The sequence below is a fragment of the Ranitomeya imitator genome, chromosome 7 (genome assembly GCF_032444005.1).
Source record: "Ranitomeya imitator isolate aRanImi1 chromosome 7, aRanImi1.pri, whole genome shotgun sequence".
NCBI lineage: Eukaryota > Metazoa > Chordata > Amphibia > Anura > Dendrobatidae > Ranitomeya > Ranitomeya imitator.
In genome coordinates this window covers 171,494,772-171,512,913 of record NC_091288.1, presented here as the reverse complement: position 1 = coordinate 171,512,913, position 18,142 = coordinate 171,494,772, and the positions used below count along the sequence as shown (strand labels likewise).

The window sequence follows — 18,142 nt, the reverse complement described above, 5'->3', positions numbered from 1 at the left end:
TCGGAAAATGACAGATGTGAGGTCGAAATGACAAGTGTTAGGCGGGAATGAGAGGAGTGAGCGAGAAAATGAGAGGTGTGAGGGAGAAAATGAGAGATGTGAGGGGGAAAATTAAAGATGTGATTGGGAAAATGAGAGGCGTGATGGGAAAATAAGAGAAGTGACGTGCTATAACTAACCACAGATATTTACTATGCCCAGGCAACGCCGGGCTCTTCAGCTAGTACAAATATAAAACAACAAAATGTAATCTTGTATCTCCTGGCGACCGGGTAACCTTAAAACAAATCCTCTCTCACACAATGGAGCTAGCTTTCTTATATGTGCAAGACGAGCACTCAAAATCTTTTACAAAATTGTAAAGTCCCTTTAAGTGTTTCTTTTCTTGTTTAGGCATCCATTCAAACTTCCTGTCCCACAGAGTGTCCTTCTCCAAGAAACGTTCACAGTTGATAAAAGGAAAAAACATTACGTACTGGAAACCAAACTGGTTCTTGACCAGACTGATGAATGCATGCAGACCATTGTGCTTGGCTACCAAAGTGAAAATCCATATGTGAGTACTAAAACATATATGGCAATATAAAATCCTTAAACCACAATCCATGCACCTGTGCCAATAGCATAAATACAGTGCCTTGCGAAAGTATTCATCTCCCTGGAACCTTTCAATCTTTTCCCACATATAATGCTTCAAACATAAAGATACCAAATGTAAATTTGTGGTAAAGAATCAACATCAAGTGGAACACAATTGTGAAGTTCAACTAAATTTATTGCTTATTTAAAATTTTTGTGGAAATTCAAAAACTGAAAAGTGGGGCGTGCAATATTATTCGGCCCTTTTACTTTCACTGCAGTAAACTCACTCCAGAAGTTCATTGTGGATCTCTGAATGATCCAATGTTGTCCTAAATGCCTAATGATGATAAATATAATCCACCTGTGTGTAATCAAGTCTCCGTATAAATGCACCTGCTCTGTGATAGTCTCAGGGTTCTGTTTGAAGCATAGAGAGCATCATGAAGACCAAGGAACACAACAGGCAGGTCCGTGATACTGTTGTGGAGAAGTTTAAAGCCCGATTTGCATACAAAATGATTTCCAAAACTTTAAACATCCCAAGGAGCACAGTGCAAGCGATCATATTGAAATGGAAGGAGTATCACACCACTGCAAATCTACCAAGACCCGGCCATCCCTCTAAACTTTCATCTCAAACAATGAGAAGACTGATCAGAGATGCAGCCAAGAGGCCCATGATCACTCTGGATGAACTGCAGAGATCTACAGCTGAGGTGGGACAGTCTGTCCATAGGACAACAATCAGTCGTACACTGCACAAATCTGGCCTTTATGGAAGAGTGGCAAGAAGAAAGCCATTTCTCAAAGATATCCATACAAAGTGTCGTTTAAAGTTTGCAACAAGTAACCTGGGAGACACACCAAACATGTGGAAGAAGGTGCTCTGGTCAGATGAAACCAAAATCGAACTTTTTGGCAATAATGCCAAACAATATGTTTGGCGTAAAGGCAACACTGCTCATCACTCTGAACACACCATCCCCACGGTCAAACATGGTGGTGGCAGCATCATGGTTTGGGCCTGCTTTTATTCAGCAGGGACAGGGAAGATGGTTAAAATTGATGGGAAGATGGATGGAGCCAAATACAGGACCATTCTTGAAGAAAACCTGTTGGAGTCTGCAAAAGACCTGAGACTGGGACGGAGATTTGTCTTCCAACAAAACAATGATCCCAAACATAAAGCAAAATCTCCAATAGAATGGTTCACAAATAAACATATCCAGGTGTTAGAATGGCCAAGTCACAGTCCAGCCCTCAACCCAATAGAGAATCTGTGGAAAGAGCTGAAAACTGCTGTTCACAAACGATCTCCATCAAACCTCACTGAGCTTGAGCTGTTTGCCAAGGAAGAATGGGCAAGAATTTCAGTCTCTCCATGTACAAAACTGATAGAGACATACCCCAAGCGACATGCAGCTGTAATCGCAACAAAAGGTGGCGCAACAAAGTATTAAGTTAAAGGGGGCCGAATAATATTGCACGACCCACTTTTGAGTTTTTGAATTTCCACAAAAAATTAAAATAACCAATAAATTTCGTTGAACTCCACAATTGTGTTCCACTTGTTGTTGATTCTTCACCAAAATGTACCTTTAGTATCTTTATGTTTGAAGCATGATATGTGGGAAAAGGTTGAAAATTTCCAGGGAGCCGAATACTTTCGCAAGGCACTGTATATACACCACCAATAGAAAAAAAGTATAAAATAGAAAGTTTATATGTAATTTTATTTATAGAAATAATGATTACGTTAAAAAACATAGAAATAATGAGGCAACATACAGTGAGGTTAGAGGTGGGAACACCTGAGCAAAAATATATATGTATCTTATACAGTCCCAATATGCATCATATAGCCTGCAGTAGCAAATATAAAGTATACAACAAGGTTTACATGGAGCTAGATAGCTTGAATGGAAAAAGAATAATATAATACGAAGTAAACTTTTCAAAAAGTCAGGGATAACATCAAGGTGGAAAAGCCATAACAAGACCATACATTGTAAAAAAAGACAAATGCCAGTGGTATTAAACCCTCAGAGTAGATATTACCTGTGGGGAAGAAAGCCAGGGACCTACCACTCCCGATGAGCGATTCGCAAAGGAATGCTTCATCCAGGGGTGATTTGTATCAAGAAAGTTATATCTACTTTCTATTTGGCTTATGGTGTTTTGCCTGTTGGTGGTGCAATTATTTAAAGAGATTGATGATCTTTGTGCAGTTTTTCTTGGGGTTCTGGATAATGGTTTACTGATGAGGACCTATTGTTCTCTTCCAATATACCCATTTTCTTGTCTACGTTCCATTGGCCCCAGTGCCATGTCAGAAGATGCACATTCCTTTTTATATATATTTATTCTGGTGACGATTTATTTGTAACCAACATTTTTTTTAAATCTTTTCTACAATGTCTTTCTAGATCTGCGCTAGCCTAAAACATCCATTCAAGCAATCTCTTCAAACTCTACCTAGCAACATTGAAGCCTGCGTCTCAACAAGAAGATACATCTCTGTAAGTTCCACTTTGCTTTTTGCAAATTGTTCAATTGTAGTTATTGAGACCAGAGTCATCTAAATTAGATATATGATGGCCTATGCTTTAAAAATGTCCTCCTAAATAATATTCAGGTCCCATCCTATGATGTCTGTGACCTAAACAACGTGGGAGAGGTGGAAGTGTTTATACTTCTAAATCTCATCGTAAGGAGGCTTCAATAGAGTTGTCTGCATTAGAGAGCCCCTTTATGTTAGAAATGTTTCCTCCTCAAAATTAGATGATCCCAATGCCCATCTGCAAATGGAGGGATGACCACTCGTATGCGACTCTCTCTATTAACATCTATGCAAATTCTAAAAATCACAGAAAAGTGCATGGAATCTGGAGTGCATGGGCCTGTGGCCAAACTATGCTGCAGACATTTCAATGAATGAACATTTTTATTAATCTGCAAACAAAAAAAACGACTGAGAAGGAGCATATGATACCTCCTAATGAAACTGCAGAGGCGGTGAAACGCGCGTCGAGGTCTTAGCAGCTAAATGACACTTTCTATGATTATGGCCACAGATAATAGATTATATTCCTAACCTTGCACATTTAATATTTATGACTGTCCTAATGCCCAATGATATATATATGCTTCATAATAGCACAATTGACTGTGAATCAGTAGATTATAGGTGCAAACTGGGTTAGCAGCAATATTATAGTCTTAAATAGGTATTCACACTGATTGTGGCCATAAATTGATATATGTGACTACTATCTGCCTGCCGCATAGTTTTTGGTAGCACTCCCTGTCCTCCCTTTTTTTGATTAATGTAATATATGTTATGTATTTTTGATATCATGTTATCTAACTTTAATAAAACTAATTATTTTATATCATCTAGCTGATCATATGCTCCTTCTTGGTCATTTTTTGGTTTGCAATTCTTATGTTTGGAAGGGATATTATTATGATATTATTAATGAGGATTTTTCTTGGTTACATTTTTATTAATCTGTCTATGTTTAATTTATCATTAATATTGAATTTGGACTAAATGTAGCCAGTAAAATTGCTCATTTATTACTCATACACCTCAACAGGGCAAGCATGAAGCTGAGGCGATCATTAAAGTTAACAGGAAAGATATCTTTGGTCTCACAGGGAAGTTTGAGAACAAATCTACCAAGAAGGAATTGCTGCAAGCCGTTCAGATTGATATGACTCACGCTTTCCAGGTAATGTGACTTGGCGCTGATTCATTTGTGAAAAAAATGGCTGAACTGTTGGTCTCTTACAAATTACATTTTCTGCTGAAGCAAACGTTCCTTCCATCTAAACGTCTATATTACCATTGAGTTATACAGGCATAAAATATCAATGTGACTTGGCATTGTCTTACTCAATGGAAAACACAATCCAGTGGAGCCTTCTATAACCTGGGCCTTAATTGAACAATGGAGCTTTTTCAGCATTATTCTAAGTTTGGGAACATTAGCTATTTTTTTTTCAATCTTTATTATGGGTGGTTCACGGAGCCATATAAAAAAAATCATTCAGGGTTTCATCCAATTGGGGCTAGCAATCTAATTTCCCTATCAGTATGTCTTTGGAGTGTGGGAGGACACTGGAGAACCCGGAGGAAACCCCCACAAACACGGGGAGAACATACAAACTCCTTGCAGATATTCACCTTGATGGCATTTGTGCCCATGACCCCAGCCATGAGCCACCGTGCAACATCGTGCTATAACTGCTAACTTAAGGCTTGTCATTTTAAACATTAGAATGATGATTATTGTTACTTCTTTTTTCTTTTTCTTCATGCATTTTTACAAAAATTGGGTAGCCAATACCATTGTTGCCCTTTATCCTTTTGCAATTGGCTTCTTCCGGTCAGTTCTACTCAGGGTTGAGACAAGGTGGAAAATTCTGTTTTTTTGCACCAGCAAGTACAGTGGTGAAATTCTGAGACCAAGACGTTTATTTATGTACTCAAAGCAGATCTATCACCAAATTTTAAAAGAAGAACGACATAGATGTTTTAGACCTGATGAGGCGGGTGTGTTTAATTTGAAAATTCACATCAAAATGGCTGTATAATCCTCTCTGAACATTGATCTCACTCTCCGCCCACCTAGCTTCATTGATAGGTCCCCAGAGTTTCTCCTGCTGATGAGATCTCACATTGCTAAGTACAAGCTGCAGTTGTCAGCCAGGCTGCAACTTGTTACATTTGAGCTCATTAACTCTCTCTCTATAGCTGAACTCATAACATTTTCAAGTTAATATTAGGATAGTCTAGTCCTTCTAACATGGATTTCCAAAATAAATACACCAGTTTTATTGGGAGTAAATGATTTATTTAATCATTTCTGCATTGTGAAATCTGGTGACAGATCCGGTTTAAAGGGAGTCCGTCACCCTCAAAATTCATTTTAAATGGGCTAAAAAATGTTGTAGAGGAGTTAACTGCTAGAAAAACAATACTAGCTCTGTACCTGTTAACGTTACCTGTGCCTGGGAAAATAACTTTTAATTTGTATGCAAATGAGGGTGGCTATGGTGCAACCTTGGCCAAGAGTTCGGTGCACTTTTAGACCTCCTTATTTGCATATTGGGACCTTCCTCACTTCTGACAGTGCTCATGTTATGAATGAGCCCTAAAGGTACCTTCACACATAACGATATCGTTAACGATATCGTTGCTTTTTGTGACGTAGCAACGATATCGTTAAGGAAATCGTTCTGTGTGACAGCGACCAACGATCAGGCCCCTGCTGGGAGATCGTTGGTCGCTGAACAAAGTCCAGAACTTTATTTCGTCGCTGGATCTCCCGTGGACATCGCTGGATCGGCGTGTGTGACACCAATCCAGCGATGTCTTCACTGGTAACCAGGGTAAACATCGGGTAACTAAGCGCAGGGCCGCGCTTAGTAACCCGATGTTTACCCTGGTTACCAGCGTAAAAGTAAAAAAAAACAAACACTACATACCTACCGCTGTCTGTCCCCGGCGCTGTGCTCTGCACTCCTCCTGTACTGGCTGTGAGCGCCGGGCAGCCGGAAAGCAGAGCGGTGACGTCACCGCTCTGCTTTCCGGCCGCTGTGCTCACAGCCAGTACAGGGGGAGTGCAGAGAAGCAGAGCGCCGGGGACAGACAGCGGTAGGTAAGTATGTAGTGGTTTTTTTTTTTACTTTTACGCTGGTAACCAGGGTAAACATCGGGTTACTAAGCGCGGCCCTGCGCTTAGTAACCCGATGTTTACCCTGGTTACCTGGGGACTTCGGGATCGTTGGTCGCTGGAGAGCTGTCTGTGTGACAGCTCTCCAGCGACCAAACAGCGACGCTGCAGCGATCCGGATCGTTGTCGGTATCGCTGCAGCGTCGCTTAATGTGAAGGGGCCTTAACTCTCACACTATGAACAAACCAGGAGAAATGTTAAATATGCCACACGACAGGTTCCTAAACAGACTAGGCACTTCCTAAACATTCTAGGCACATCCGTAACCTGACCCTGATTTATTCCAGCCTGACCACAGATGTTGGCACCCTAAAATTACGCAATGGTGACCCTACTCAACGTCAGCTGTCCCTGAGTGTCCTTAACTGCACCCTCAACTATACACAGTGTGTAACCGTTAGCAAGATAATCCTTGACTGGGAAGCTGGGACTCCAAACATCCATCTAACTTGAAATGTAACCAGTAAAGACCTACATGTGAAAGGAGAGTATAATTATGCCCTCCCAAGATGTGATAGGACAAACCAAAAAGAAAAATTGAAAACACCTCTACAGAATCAACTCAGCAAAGCAAAGACAAGAGCATTATCAGCAGTTGGACAGAGACAACACAGGCTAAGGTCCAACAAAGAGGGAAACTGACCACACATCCAGAGATCACCAGATGGAGACCCGATGTCGAGCCATTACAGTGTAATAGAGTGCAGGGTAGAGTATGTCACCACGGAACAGACAGAACAAATGTTGAGGGGGTTTATTAACAGGGGCAATATTCTCCTCGCAGGGAGAAAACAGTAGAATATAAACTGATAAAATAACGGTGCAAAATATATGGGAAGCAGTATAAGTTACCAGACAGTCAAACAGTATAACAGTAGTAAACGGAATCTCTTGGGAAAACACTTATCAGACTGATGAGGACTTGCTTGTAGGGTTGTCTTCTCCAATGTAGGCACCGAGAAACAGCTTCACTTGTCGTCCCTCTGTTATCCATGGGCTGTGTAGTCTCTAGGAACCCGCAACCTGGGGTTTAAGGGGTTACTGTGGTGAGCAGAGGGGATGCTAGGCAAACGGGGTCCCCTGTGCTCTGAGTCTTTTGCTTTAACTGTGCAGCCTACCCCGGGAGAACGATGCTCAGTCTATTATTGGGTCTCCCAACAGGAATCAGGTACTCTGCACTAATATCGGGGGTACTAGGGGCCACTGTCTCTGCACAGGTCACTGTCTCTGCATGGGTCACTGTCTCTGCACGGGCATCAGGGCACACCTCTCCAGTCACAGCAGAGTCTTCTTTCACGTACTCAAAAGATGCACTCTTTCTGGATAATCTTCCTGTCTCACTCCTCCGACCGAGAGCTCTCTCTCTCTTCCCCGCAGCGCAGCTGCGTGCTGTTCTGTCCGCTGTATCCGCTGCTCTCTCTGCTGCACACGCTGCTCCCTCTCCAGTACACGCTGCTCTAGCCCTGGAACACGTGCCTTTTTCCTCTCTCAGCGTGGCTTCCTTCCTGTCCCGGTCTCTAAGTCTGTCCCCAGGGAAACATGCTGCACAGCTAAGTGGTTCCAGGCACGGAGCAGAGAAGGTAACCCCCTTACATTAGCTCACTTCCCAGAGTAAGCACTGTCTAAATGCAGTTAGTGTGTGTGTGTGCGCATGTGCATTGATATCGCCTGTCCCCCTGCTGCGTATGCCCACAGTGACCGGGTGCACTCTCCTTCCTGTTTTCTTTGGGTTGATGCTGCTGACTACACTAATACACATCCATAAGTGTGCAGCACCCCAGAGACCTGGTCGTTGCAGTATGGCACTCTGCCGCTAAGGAGAGTGGCGGTACGTCCGATGGCACTAAGGAGTTCTCCTGACCAGGTATCACCAGAACACATTACACTTCACACTCCGGCCACTAGGGGGAGAAAAAGGCTTTATTTATTGGGCCACTCCTCACATTGGTAAAACTAGGGGCTAGGGAGGAAGTTAGTCAGAAGCTGACTGGGTTGGATTCAGGCAACATCCCGTGGCAGGGGGTGTTGCAGGGGGAAGGCACAGGGGGACCCTGTCAGGCGTGGGAACCTGGCAGGTGCCTAGCGAACAGAACAGAACATAACGGAACCGCGCCTGCACACCCTGCGGCGGTATCCAGGAGAGAGACAGGAAGGGAAGGATATTGTGGAACAGTGTAAACGGGATCAAGCACAAAGGAGAGCCAGTAAGAGTCGTGCCGAGAGAGAGGCAACATCTTACTGAGGCGCGTAGTCGGTGGCCGGAACACCGCAGGAGTAACTGACTTCAGGCCTTACTTCAAACTCCGCCGGACAGTCAATTATAGGTTGGCTGTCTAACTTACTACACCTACGAAGACATAGGGAGCAACGCGTGGAGAGGGGCGTCTCTAGGGTCCCGGAAGAGCTCCAAGCCTTCCCGTCAAACGGGTGGCGTCCTAGCCATAACATACCTGGGGGACGTTAGAAACTAGTAACATCTGGAACCAAAGAACGAGAGAGAGAGCTGTAGAGAACGAACAAATGAGAACAGCAGTTGTGAGGACTATTCCGAATGCTCAGCAGGGTAGGACTACAACACACAGGCGCTAGTGGTAGGCAACGATTTCCATCTGCGAATGAAACTCTGGATGTGCCCATCGGACCGGCTGGTCTCTGATAGCCCTGTTAAACGTGCTCTGGATGGATTGAGGATCCTGAAGTCTTCAGTAAAGAGGTAAAGAGACTGCAACCCTGTGTCCTCGTTATTGCCTGCACCTCACACCATCACCATCCACCTTTCTGGGAAGCCCTGGGGACACACTTCACCTGTGGGAAGTTATACCATCCAGCTGCCATTCCATCACCCCAGCGGACCCCACAGCAGCGTCGGTCACCCTGACCGAACACCACAGGTGGCGTCACGAACCCCTGACAGACTGCACAACCACCTCCATTGGACGTCCCTTAGCAGGGTCGCGGACCGGGTCTAGCCACCGTGACAGCCTCAGAACCGAACCAGAGAGGCCCGGTACCGAGAACCCGTGGCCCTGTGTCTGGGGGCGATCCAACTGCAGCGAGCTGCTTCAGAGAACTCCTGTGTGAGTGTTTAAGAATTAATCAGTAAAAATGTTTTTCTTATGCTGTTCCTTCTTTTGCAGTTGAGGTTTCCACGTAGTTTGAGGTTTGATGGGGAAGTTTACTCAAAGGAAGACAAGCAAGATGTTTTTTACCATGGATTACAAGGAAAAGTCATAATCAATTCCAACAACACACTACAGGTATGAAGTATAATTTTCCAGGACTCATAACATTATCTTTTTTGGGTTGATGGAGCTGTGTGAGAGCCCTTTTTTTGTGTGACCAGCTGACATTTTTATTGGTCTCATTTAAGGGTCAATTTGACAGTTTCATCACTTTTTTTGCGACAAATGAAAAAACATGTTTTTTTCTTATTACGTCTTTTACCAGGCTGAATAATTTTTTTATTTTGATAGACTGGACTTTTATAGACACAGCGTCAAAGACAGTGACCAGATATATGATGTAATACTGCATCATGTATATCAATGGAATTTTTCTCTATTTGTTATTGCTCTGTGGATCGATTGATTCTCATTACCACTGTTCATGCTACTTAGATATTTACATAGATCTGTCTCAAGTGCTCCCATCCTCTGGAATTGACATATTTTTATATACATTAAAAATAGAATATTAATATAGAATTAAAAAAAATAAATTACTAAATAGTCTCAAGGAGCGTATAATGAAATGTTCACAGTCCCTGTAATTATTGGTAGTTTTTGCAATATTTTCTCTTGCTATTTACATGTTTTTTTCTTTCACAGCTACATGTTCAGTTTAACAAATCTCTCAATCAGATGGGGTTGTACTCTCAGCTATCCCATCCGTATCAGTGGAAAATTCCTCAGAATCTTCAGGTAACATTGAATAAAACCCAACATTTTGCCAGCTGGTGCTTTTATATCATCATCACTGAAAAATTATTTGCAAAACATGACCCTATACAATAGGAAAAAAGTAAAATAACCCTTTTGCTTCAGTATTTGTCACGTTGAATGCCGCCATGTGTTGTTGTCTGCCTTAAGTTAAAAGTCTGCAGTTACTTTATGCAACCTGTGAATCCTCACATTGCATTTACTGCGCACTGTGAAAAATTTCTGGCATTGGGAGCTTGCTGGCACGACCTTGCTCAATACAAGTGTATTGAGTGAGGCCGGACATGTTTAGTCAAAATTTGGCCGGAAATATGCAAATCACATTACTACCTGCTCCCGACGCCAGCACCGGAAAATCCTAACAGCACGCAATGCACGGAATGAGAGGATTTATAAGCCTGTAGTTACACAAAGTGACTGCAGACTTGTAGCTTAAAGAAGTTATCCACTACTTGGACAACTTCTTGTCACACCCCACACTTAGCTCCAATAAAATAATAAAACCTATACTCACCTCCCATGCCGCCACCGTTCCCGTGGAGTCGGCACTCTCTCTCCGTTGGGCTCTCATGCGGTGTTTATACACGTGAAGCCGGTGCCCAATCAAACCTGGTGTCGCTGTCCCCACCTTCGGACAAATCGAAGAGGAAGAGGAAGTTTGAGATCAACTGCAGCCCAGCGTTACTGTCTGAAGGTGGGGACAGTGACGCCAGTGCTGATTGGGTGCCAGCATCACTTGTCACAACACCGGATGAGAGCCCCGGGTAGAGAAAGTGCCGACACCATGGGAACGGCGCCGGCACAGGAGGTGAGTATAAGCTTTATTACTTTATGGGGCCAAATATTTGGATCGAGAATGGATTGCCCTAGTAGTGGACAACCTTTTTAAGATTGGACAATCTCTTTAAGCAGACTAAATTAATTAGCACATTATTTTCAGGTCTGCATACAGCACACATCTAACGACGAATATTAGATAGTGTTGTACAAAATACTTTTAGGCCTCGAACTAATGATTATCTGTACAACAAGTCATATGCATTAAACTATATATTTGTCAATTAATAAGTGGCAAACTAGACACTTGTGAACTTTAATGAAAAATGTCCAGCAGGAGCCCCCCAATTATCACGGGTCCTTAATAGTATTCATTTTTTCATATGAGCCAAAGAGACATTTTGGACCCCGTTGGGCTCCTGGGCTCAGGTACAACAGTAACCCATGCATCCACTATCGTTACACCCCTGTGTTCGGTCATATTTATTCTCCGGTCTTTGTTTTCCTAATAATAAGGTTTTCTTATGCGAAGTGTCTTTTTAACCGGATCTGTATGTAACTTTCACATTCTTCTGTGTTTAGATTCAAGCAATAGGAAAGAAATATGGTGGAAGTAGTGCCAATGGGAGCGTTATTCTAAAGTGTGATGCTAAAGACATGGTATTAATTGAAGTTGATTTTAACCACGAGAGCCGAAAGCATATCAGAATACTTGGTGCAAGTGTGTCCATGCAACAAGCTATAACACCCGATCTGCAGACCGCTGGCTTAAAAATAATTGGGAAAGTCCTGCCGTCCAGGTAATATAATGATAGCAAGTTTTGTACATATGTGATTAAAAACATTTTAAAGGCGTTTTCTGGTCTAAAATGAAAAGTCTGCAGTCACTCTGTGTGACTGTTGACTTCTGAATCCCCCCCAGTGCACGAACGGTGTGCTGCGAGGTTTCGCCGGTTTCCGAGCTGGGATCGGTGGGTACATATGCGTTAGTCATACTTTAAGCTAAAACCCGTATAGTGGACATGGCCTCGTTTCATACACTTGTATTGAGTGGGAGTGCGTCCACTTAGCGGCTGCGCCCACTGGATGGCCGCATCACTAGAAAGTGCACAGCCTTGCTCAATACAAGTGTGCCTGATTGACGGCTCCTCAGTGTCCCTCCTCCATGCTGTTGCTGTGATCTCACATTGCTCAGTACCAGCTGTATCTGTTAATCAATCAGGCTAGGTGAAGACTGAATATACTTGGACTCATGAGCTATTTCATTTTATAGCTGAACTTATCTTAATGTCAGGATTGTATAACCATTCTGTCATGGATTTTCAAAGTACAAGGGGGGGGGGATTTATATGGATACACCTAAATAAAATGGGAACGGTTGATGATATCAACTTCCTGCTTGTGGCACATTAGTATATGGGAGGGGGAAAACTTGTCAAGATGGTCAAGATGGGTGGTGACCATGCCGGCCATTTTGAAGTCGGCTATTTTGGATCCAACTTTATTTTTTCCAATGGGAATAGGGTCATGTAACGCATCAAACTGATTGAGAATTTCACAAGAAAAGCAATGGTGTGCTTGGTTTTAACATAACTTTATTATTTCATGAGCTATTTACAAGTTTATGACCACTTATAAAATGTGTTCAAAGTGCTGCCCATTGTGTTGGATTGTCAAGGTAACCCTCTTTCCCCACTCTTGACACACTGATAGCAACACCACAGAAGAAATGCTAGCACAGGCTTCCAGTATCCGTTCTTTCAGATGCTGCACATCTCGTTTCTTCACAGCATAGACAATTGCCTTCAGATGACCCCAAAGATAAAAGTCTAAGGGAATCAGATCGGGAGACCTTGGTGGCCATTCAACTGGCCCACGATGACCAATCCTTTTTCCAGGAAACTGTTCATGTAGGAATGCTCGGACCTGACACCCCTAATGTCTCCCAATCTGACCCCCTAAGACTTTTATCTTTGGGGTCATCTGAAGGCAATTGTCTATGCTGTGAAGATACGAGATGTGCAGCATCTGAAACACCGGATACTGGAAGTCTGTCCTAGCACTTCTTCTGCAGTGTTGTGTCAAGAGTGGGAGAAGAGGGTTGCATTGACAATCCAACACAATGTGCAGCAGTTGAACACATTTTATATGTGGTCATAAACTAGTAAATTAGCTCATGAAAGAATAAAGTTACATTAAAACCAAGCACACAATTGTTTTTCTTGTGAAATTCTCAATAAGTTTGATGCATCACATGACCCTCTTCCCATTGGAAAAAATAAAGATTTATCCAAAATGGCCGACTTCAAAATGGCCACCATGGTCAACACCCATCTTGAAAAGGTTTTCCCCCTCTCATATACTAATGTGCCACAAACAGGAAGTTGATATCACCAACCATTCCCATTTTAATTAAGGTGTATCCATATAAATGGCTCACCCTGTAAATACATTGACCTAGCTCTAAGACATCTCTTTAATAATTATGCAATTTGTATTGTGAAATCTGGAGACAGAACTGACGTGTTCTTGTTAGCCAAGTTTCAGAATAAAGAATCTTTCCTACTGTTTCATAGGTCTCTTATTTTCATGCTTTTATAGTTTCCATATCACCCTATAACACTATATTGATTAATTTCCCTTTTTTGCTGAGATTGATTCAGATAATTAACACATTTGTCTTTTTACGACAGAATGTCTTTAACATCCAGGATTCATTTCAATGACAAATCTTTGTTAATTGACTTATCGGGATCCAAAGAGCAGAAAGTGGGTCTTGTGTTGTCATTTGCTGGTAATCTGGTACACAACTTTCAGGTTTTGGCTACTGTCCCACAACAGCTTTCTGTTGAAGGAGCTTTAAAGCAAAAAAAGAATATCAATGAAGGTAAGATCCCTCTGTGAAAAAATTTAAATCTGCAAGACTACTCTCTCCTTTTAACTGTCTTGTGCATTAAGACATATTTTAACCCCTTCACGACCTTGCCCTTTTCCATTTTTGCATTCTCGTATTTCTCTCCCCTCCTTCCCAGAGCCATAACTTTTTTATTTTTCCATCCATATGGCCATGTGAGGGCTTGTTTTTTGCGGGACAAGTTGCACTTTTCAACGACATCATTGGTTTTAGCATGTCGCGTACTAGAAAATGGGAAAAAAATTCTAAGTGTGGTGAAATTGCAAAAAAAAGTGCAATCCCACACTGGTTTTTTGATTGGCTTTTTGCTGCGTTCACTAAATGCTAAAACTGACCTGCCATTTTGATTCTCCAGGTCATTACGAGTTCATAGACACCAAACATGTCTAGGTTACGTTTTATCTAAGTGGTAAAAAAAATTCCAAACTTTGCTAAAAAGAAAAATTAATTGCGCAATTTTCTCTTACCCGTAGCGTCTCTATTTTTCGTAATCTGGGGTCAGGTAGGGCTTATTTTTTGCATGCCGAGCTGGCGTTTTTAATGATACCACTTTTGTGCTGATACGTTCTTTTGATTGCCCATTATTACATTTTAATGCAATGTCGCGGCGACCAAAAAAACGTAATTCTGGCGTTTCAAATTTTTTTCTCGCTACACCATTTAGCGATCAGGATAATCCTTTTTTTATTGATAGATTGGGCAATTCTGAACGCAGCAATACCAAATATGTGTTGGAGCGAAAAGGGGGTGATTTAAACTTTAATATTTTCTTATTTTTTTCATATTTTTTAAAACATTTTCTTTTTACTTTTGCTATGCTTCAATAGCCTCCATGGGAGGCTAGAAGCTGGCACAACTGGATCGGCTCTGCTACATAGCAGGGATCATCAGATCGCTGATATGTAGCTGAATTGCAGGCTTGCTATGAGCGCCGACCACAGGGTGGCGCTCACAGCAGGCCGGCATCAGTAACCATAGAGGTTTCAAGGACCTCTATGGTTACCATCCTGATGCATCGCTGACCCCCAATCATGTGACGGGACGGCGATGCAATAATTTCTGTCCGCGTGGCCGGAAGCGCCGGTTAAATGCCGCTGTCAGTGTTTGACAGTGGCATTTAACTGGTTAATAGCAGCGGGTGAATCGCGATTTCACCCGCCGCTATTGCGGGCACATGTCAGCTGTTCAAAACAACTGTCATGTCCCGGCTTTGAGGTGGGCTCAGCGCTGGAGCCCACATCAAAGCACGGGACCCGACCTCCGCTGTAATAGTACGGCGGAGGTTGGGAAGGGGTTAAGGTGTGAACGGTTCCCCTTTATGTATGTCAGATTGAGGTCATACTTATTAGGTGTTTCAGATTTCTGGGATATACTAATACCTATTGATGTGAGTCCAACATCTGGTAATCTTTCTGATTCTAAGAATGAGGTTGTAGCACCATATACTTATTGCCGCAGTCCAGTCCAATGGACATCGCTGGTATGTGCCAGTATACGGGAGTTGTGCAGGGCTGTGCTTCAACTGCACAAGCTCGGAGATGTGCTGGAGACCACAGACAGGTAGCAGGGTTAGTGGAAGCCGCAGACTGACAGGAGACATCATGAAGATCATAGATTGGTAACGGGGTTTCGGGAAGCAGAAGGAAGACTGGAGACATCCTGGAGACCATAGACAGGTAGTAGAGGAAGATGCAAATTTACCAGAGACTTCCTGGAGACCACAGACAGGTATCAGAGTTAAGGTACCTTCACACATAACGATATTGTTAACGATATCGTTGCTATTTGTGACGTAGCAACGATATCGTTAATGAAATCGTTATGTGTGACAGCGACCAACGATCAGGCCCCTGCTGGGAGATCGTTGATCGCTGAATAAAGTCCAGAACTTTATTTCGTCGCTGGACTCCTGCTGACATCGCTGGATCGGCGTGTGTGACACCGATCCAGCGATGTCTTCACTGGTAACCAGGGTAAACATCGGGTAACTAAGCGCAGGGCCGCGCTTAGTAACCCGATGTTTACCCTGGTTACCATGCTAAAAGTAAAAAAAAACAAACAGTACATACTTACCTACCGCTGTATGTCCTCCAGCGCTGTGCTCTGCACTCCTCCTGTACTGTCTGTGAGCCGGAAAGCAGAGCGGTGACGTCACCGCTCTGCTTTCCGGCTCACAGACAGTACAGGAGGAGTGCAGAGAAGCAGAGCGCAGCGCTGGAGGACAGACAGCGGTAGGTAAGTATGTAGTGTTTGTTTTTTTTTACTTTTAGCATGGTAACCAGGGTAAACATCGGGTTACTAAGCGGGGCCCTGCGCTTAGTTACCCGATGTTTACCCTGGTTACCGGCATCGTTGGTCGCTGGAGAGCGGTCTGTGTGACAGCTCTCCAGCGACCAAACAGCGACGCTGCAGCGATCCGGATCGTTGTCGGTATCGCTGCAGCGTCGCTTAATGTGAAGGGGCCTTTATTGGAATCTGCAGGCAGGCAGGAGACGTCCTGGAGATCACAGATAGGTGTCATAGTTACTGGAAGCAGCAGACATGTAACTTGGGGAATGGAAACCACAGGCAGCCAGGAGATGTCTTGGAAACTGTGAACAGGAACTGGGCACAGGCAAACTAAATTTTTACTAGAAAACCTTGATACCATGCACTTACAAGCCAATGATCTCCTAACTGTATTTTTAGGTTACATCAAGTTTGCAAAGAAACAAAATTTCTACCAGATCAATTTCCGGAACAGAAATATTTTTCTCAGTGGCAGCCTTCATAATGTTAGTATAAGTTTCACCCAAAATGGAAGCCATACACTGCCTACAGAAGCCAAGCTGAGAGCAAATGTTCACCTGGAGGATCTGCATAAACATGGACAGGTCTGCATTCAGATTGATGCAAGACTGCTGTGTGTGGACTTGGTAAATGCAGCTGACCAGGAGCACCGTCTTAAAGGAGTGTTGTCACATAATATAGTTTCATTACAGAATACAGGTATGTTACAGAAGACTTCATTATATTCTTATTAGGCTGGTATTGTACTTCCTGTTTATTAGAATGCATATCTACATTAAGGCCAGTTACCTATAGGTACTAATGCTGAAATTAGAGTTACTGGCTCTTATGTAGAGAACATACAGTTTTACCTAGTTATCTATAGAATCAAAGCCGATACAATAAAGGAAAGAAGACATGATCGATAGAGGTGGTATGAAGGGCGGGAGATGGGTCATTATACAAGTTTAATGGTTTTTTAGTGAAGCTTCCACCAAAGAGTCAGAAACAGAATTCTTCCTGAAGAACTAACTATTTTGTGCTTATTTGGCAGGAATTCCAGTAGAGAGCGCTCTCGAGCTGACATATAACAACACGAGTAACAACAAAACTTGTGGCATGGTATTGGGAACTGGACCCAGTAGAATTGGCGTGTCCATGGGCATAGAGAAATCAGCAGTACATACCCAGCTGGGCATGAGCTTGAAGCATAATATTGAAAAGCTTAAAAGTTATAAAATTCCCTACACTATAAATGGTGTCTGCCATTATCAGGTATCTATCTTGTTGCATTTGATTAACATATTAACATTTAAAAAATTCATAATGAATGAACAATTGCATTGGTGTTAGACAACGAGGTCAAGCCTGGTTTCCGTTTTGTATATGCTCTCATGCTTCATTTTTTTTTACATTTAGACAAGATTTGATGTTGGTGGAACAGAGAATCCTCCAAGCCCCAAAACTGGAGACTTTCTGATTCCAGAGAGTTGGTGGCAGGGTTTAATAGATGTAATAATGTCCCGAGTCTCCCTCCTTTACAGCTCCCCTATACACAGCATGATGCTCTCTTATACACAGTATACTGACCTCTTGGTATCCCCCAACTGTTTTTTGGCTCCAACACTGTATGAAGGCCCCCTCACTGTAATCTCCACACTGTATGATGGCCCCCTAGATAGCCTCCATATAGTATAATACACCAGATAGTCCTCAATATAGTATAATGCACTCCCCATAGGCCTCCATGTATAATGCACTCTCCATATGCCTCCATATAGTATTTTTCACTCCCCATAAGCCTCCATAGAGTATAATGCACTCCCCATAGGCCTCCATGTATAATGCATTCCCCCATAGGTAGACTCTATATAGTATAACGCACTGCCCAAAGGTAGACTCTATATGGTATAATGCTTAT

At 42.7% G+C, this 18,142-nt stretch overlaps 1 protein-coding gene across 1 annotated transcript in view; it reads left to right on the top strand.

The window, feature by feature from the left end:
* Positions 1-18,142, top strand: part of LOC138646122 (uncharacterized) — a 437,282-nt gene that overhangs the window by 219,478 nt on the left and 199,662 nt on the right. Inside the window, exons 32-40 of the mRNA XM_069735585.1 lie at positions 394-556; positions 3,009-3,101; positions 4,182-4,316; positions 9,462-9,581; positions 10,152-10,244; positions 11,622-11,839; positions 13,733-13,926; positions 16,642-16,941; positions 17,276-17,496. Coding sequence (XP_069591686.1) covers positions 394-556; positions 3,009-3,101; positions 4,182-4,316; positions 9,462-9,581; positions 10,152-10,244; positions 11,622-11,839; positions 13,733-13,926; positions 16,642-16,941; positions 17,276-17,496 — 1,537 coding nt within the window. The remainder of the gene's footprint in view (positions 1-393; positions 557-3,008; positions 3,102-4,181; positions 4,317-9,461; positions 9,582-10,151; positions 10,245-11,621; positions 11,840-13,732; positions 13,927-16,641; positions 16,942-17,275; positions 17,497-18,142) is intronic.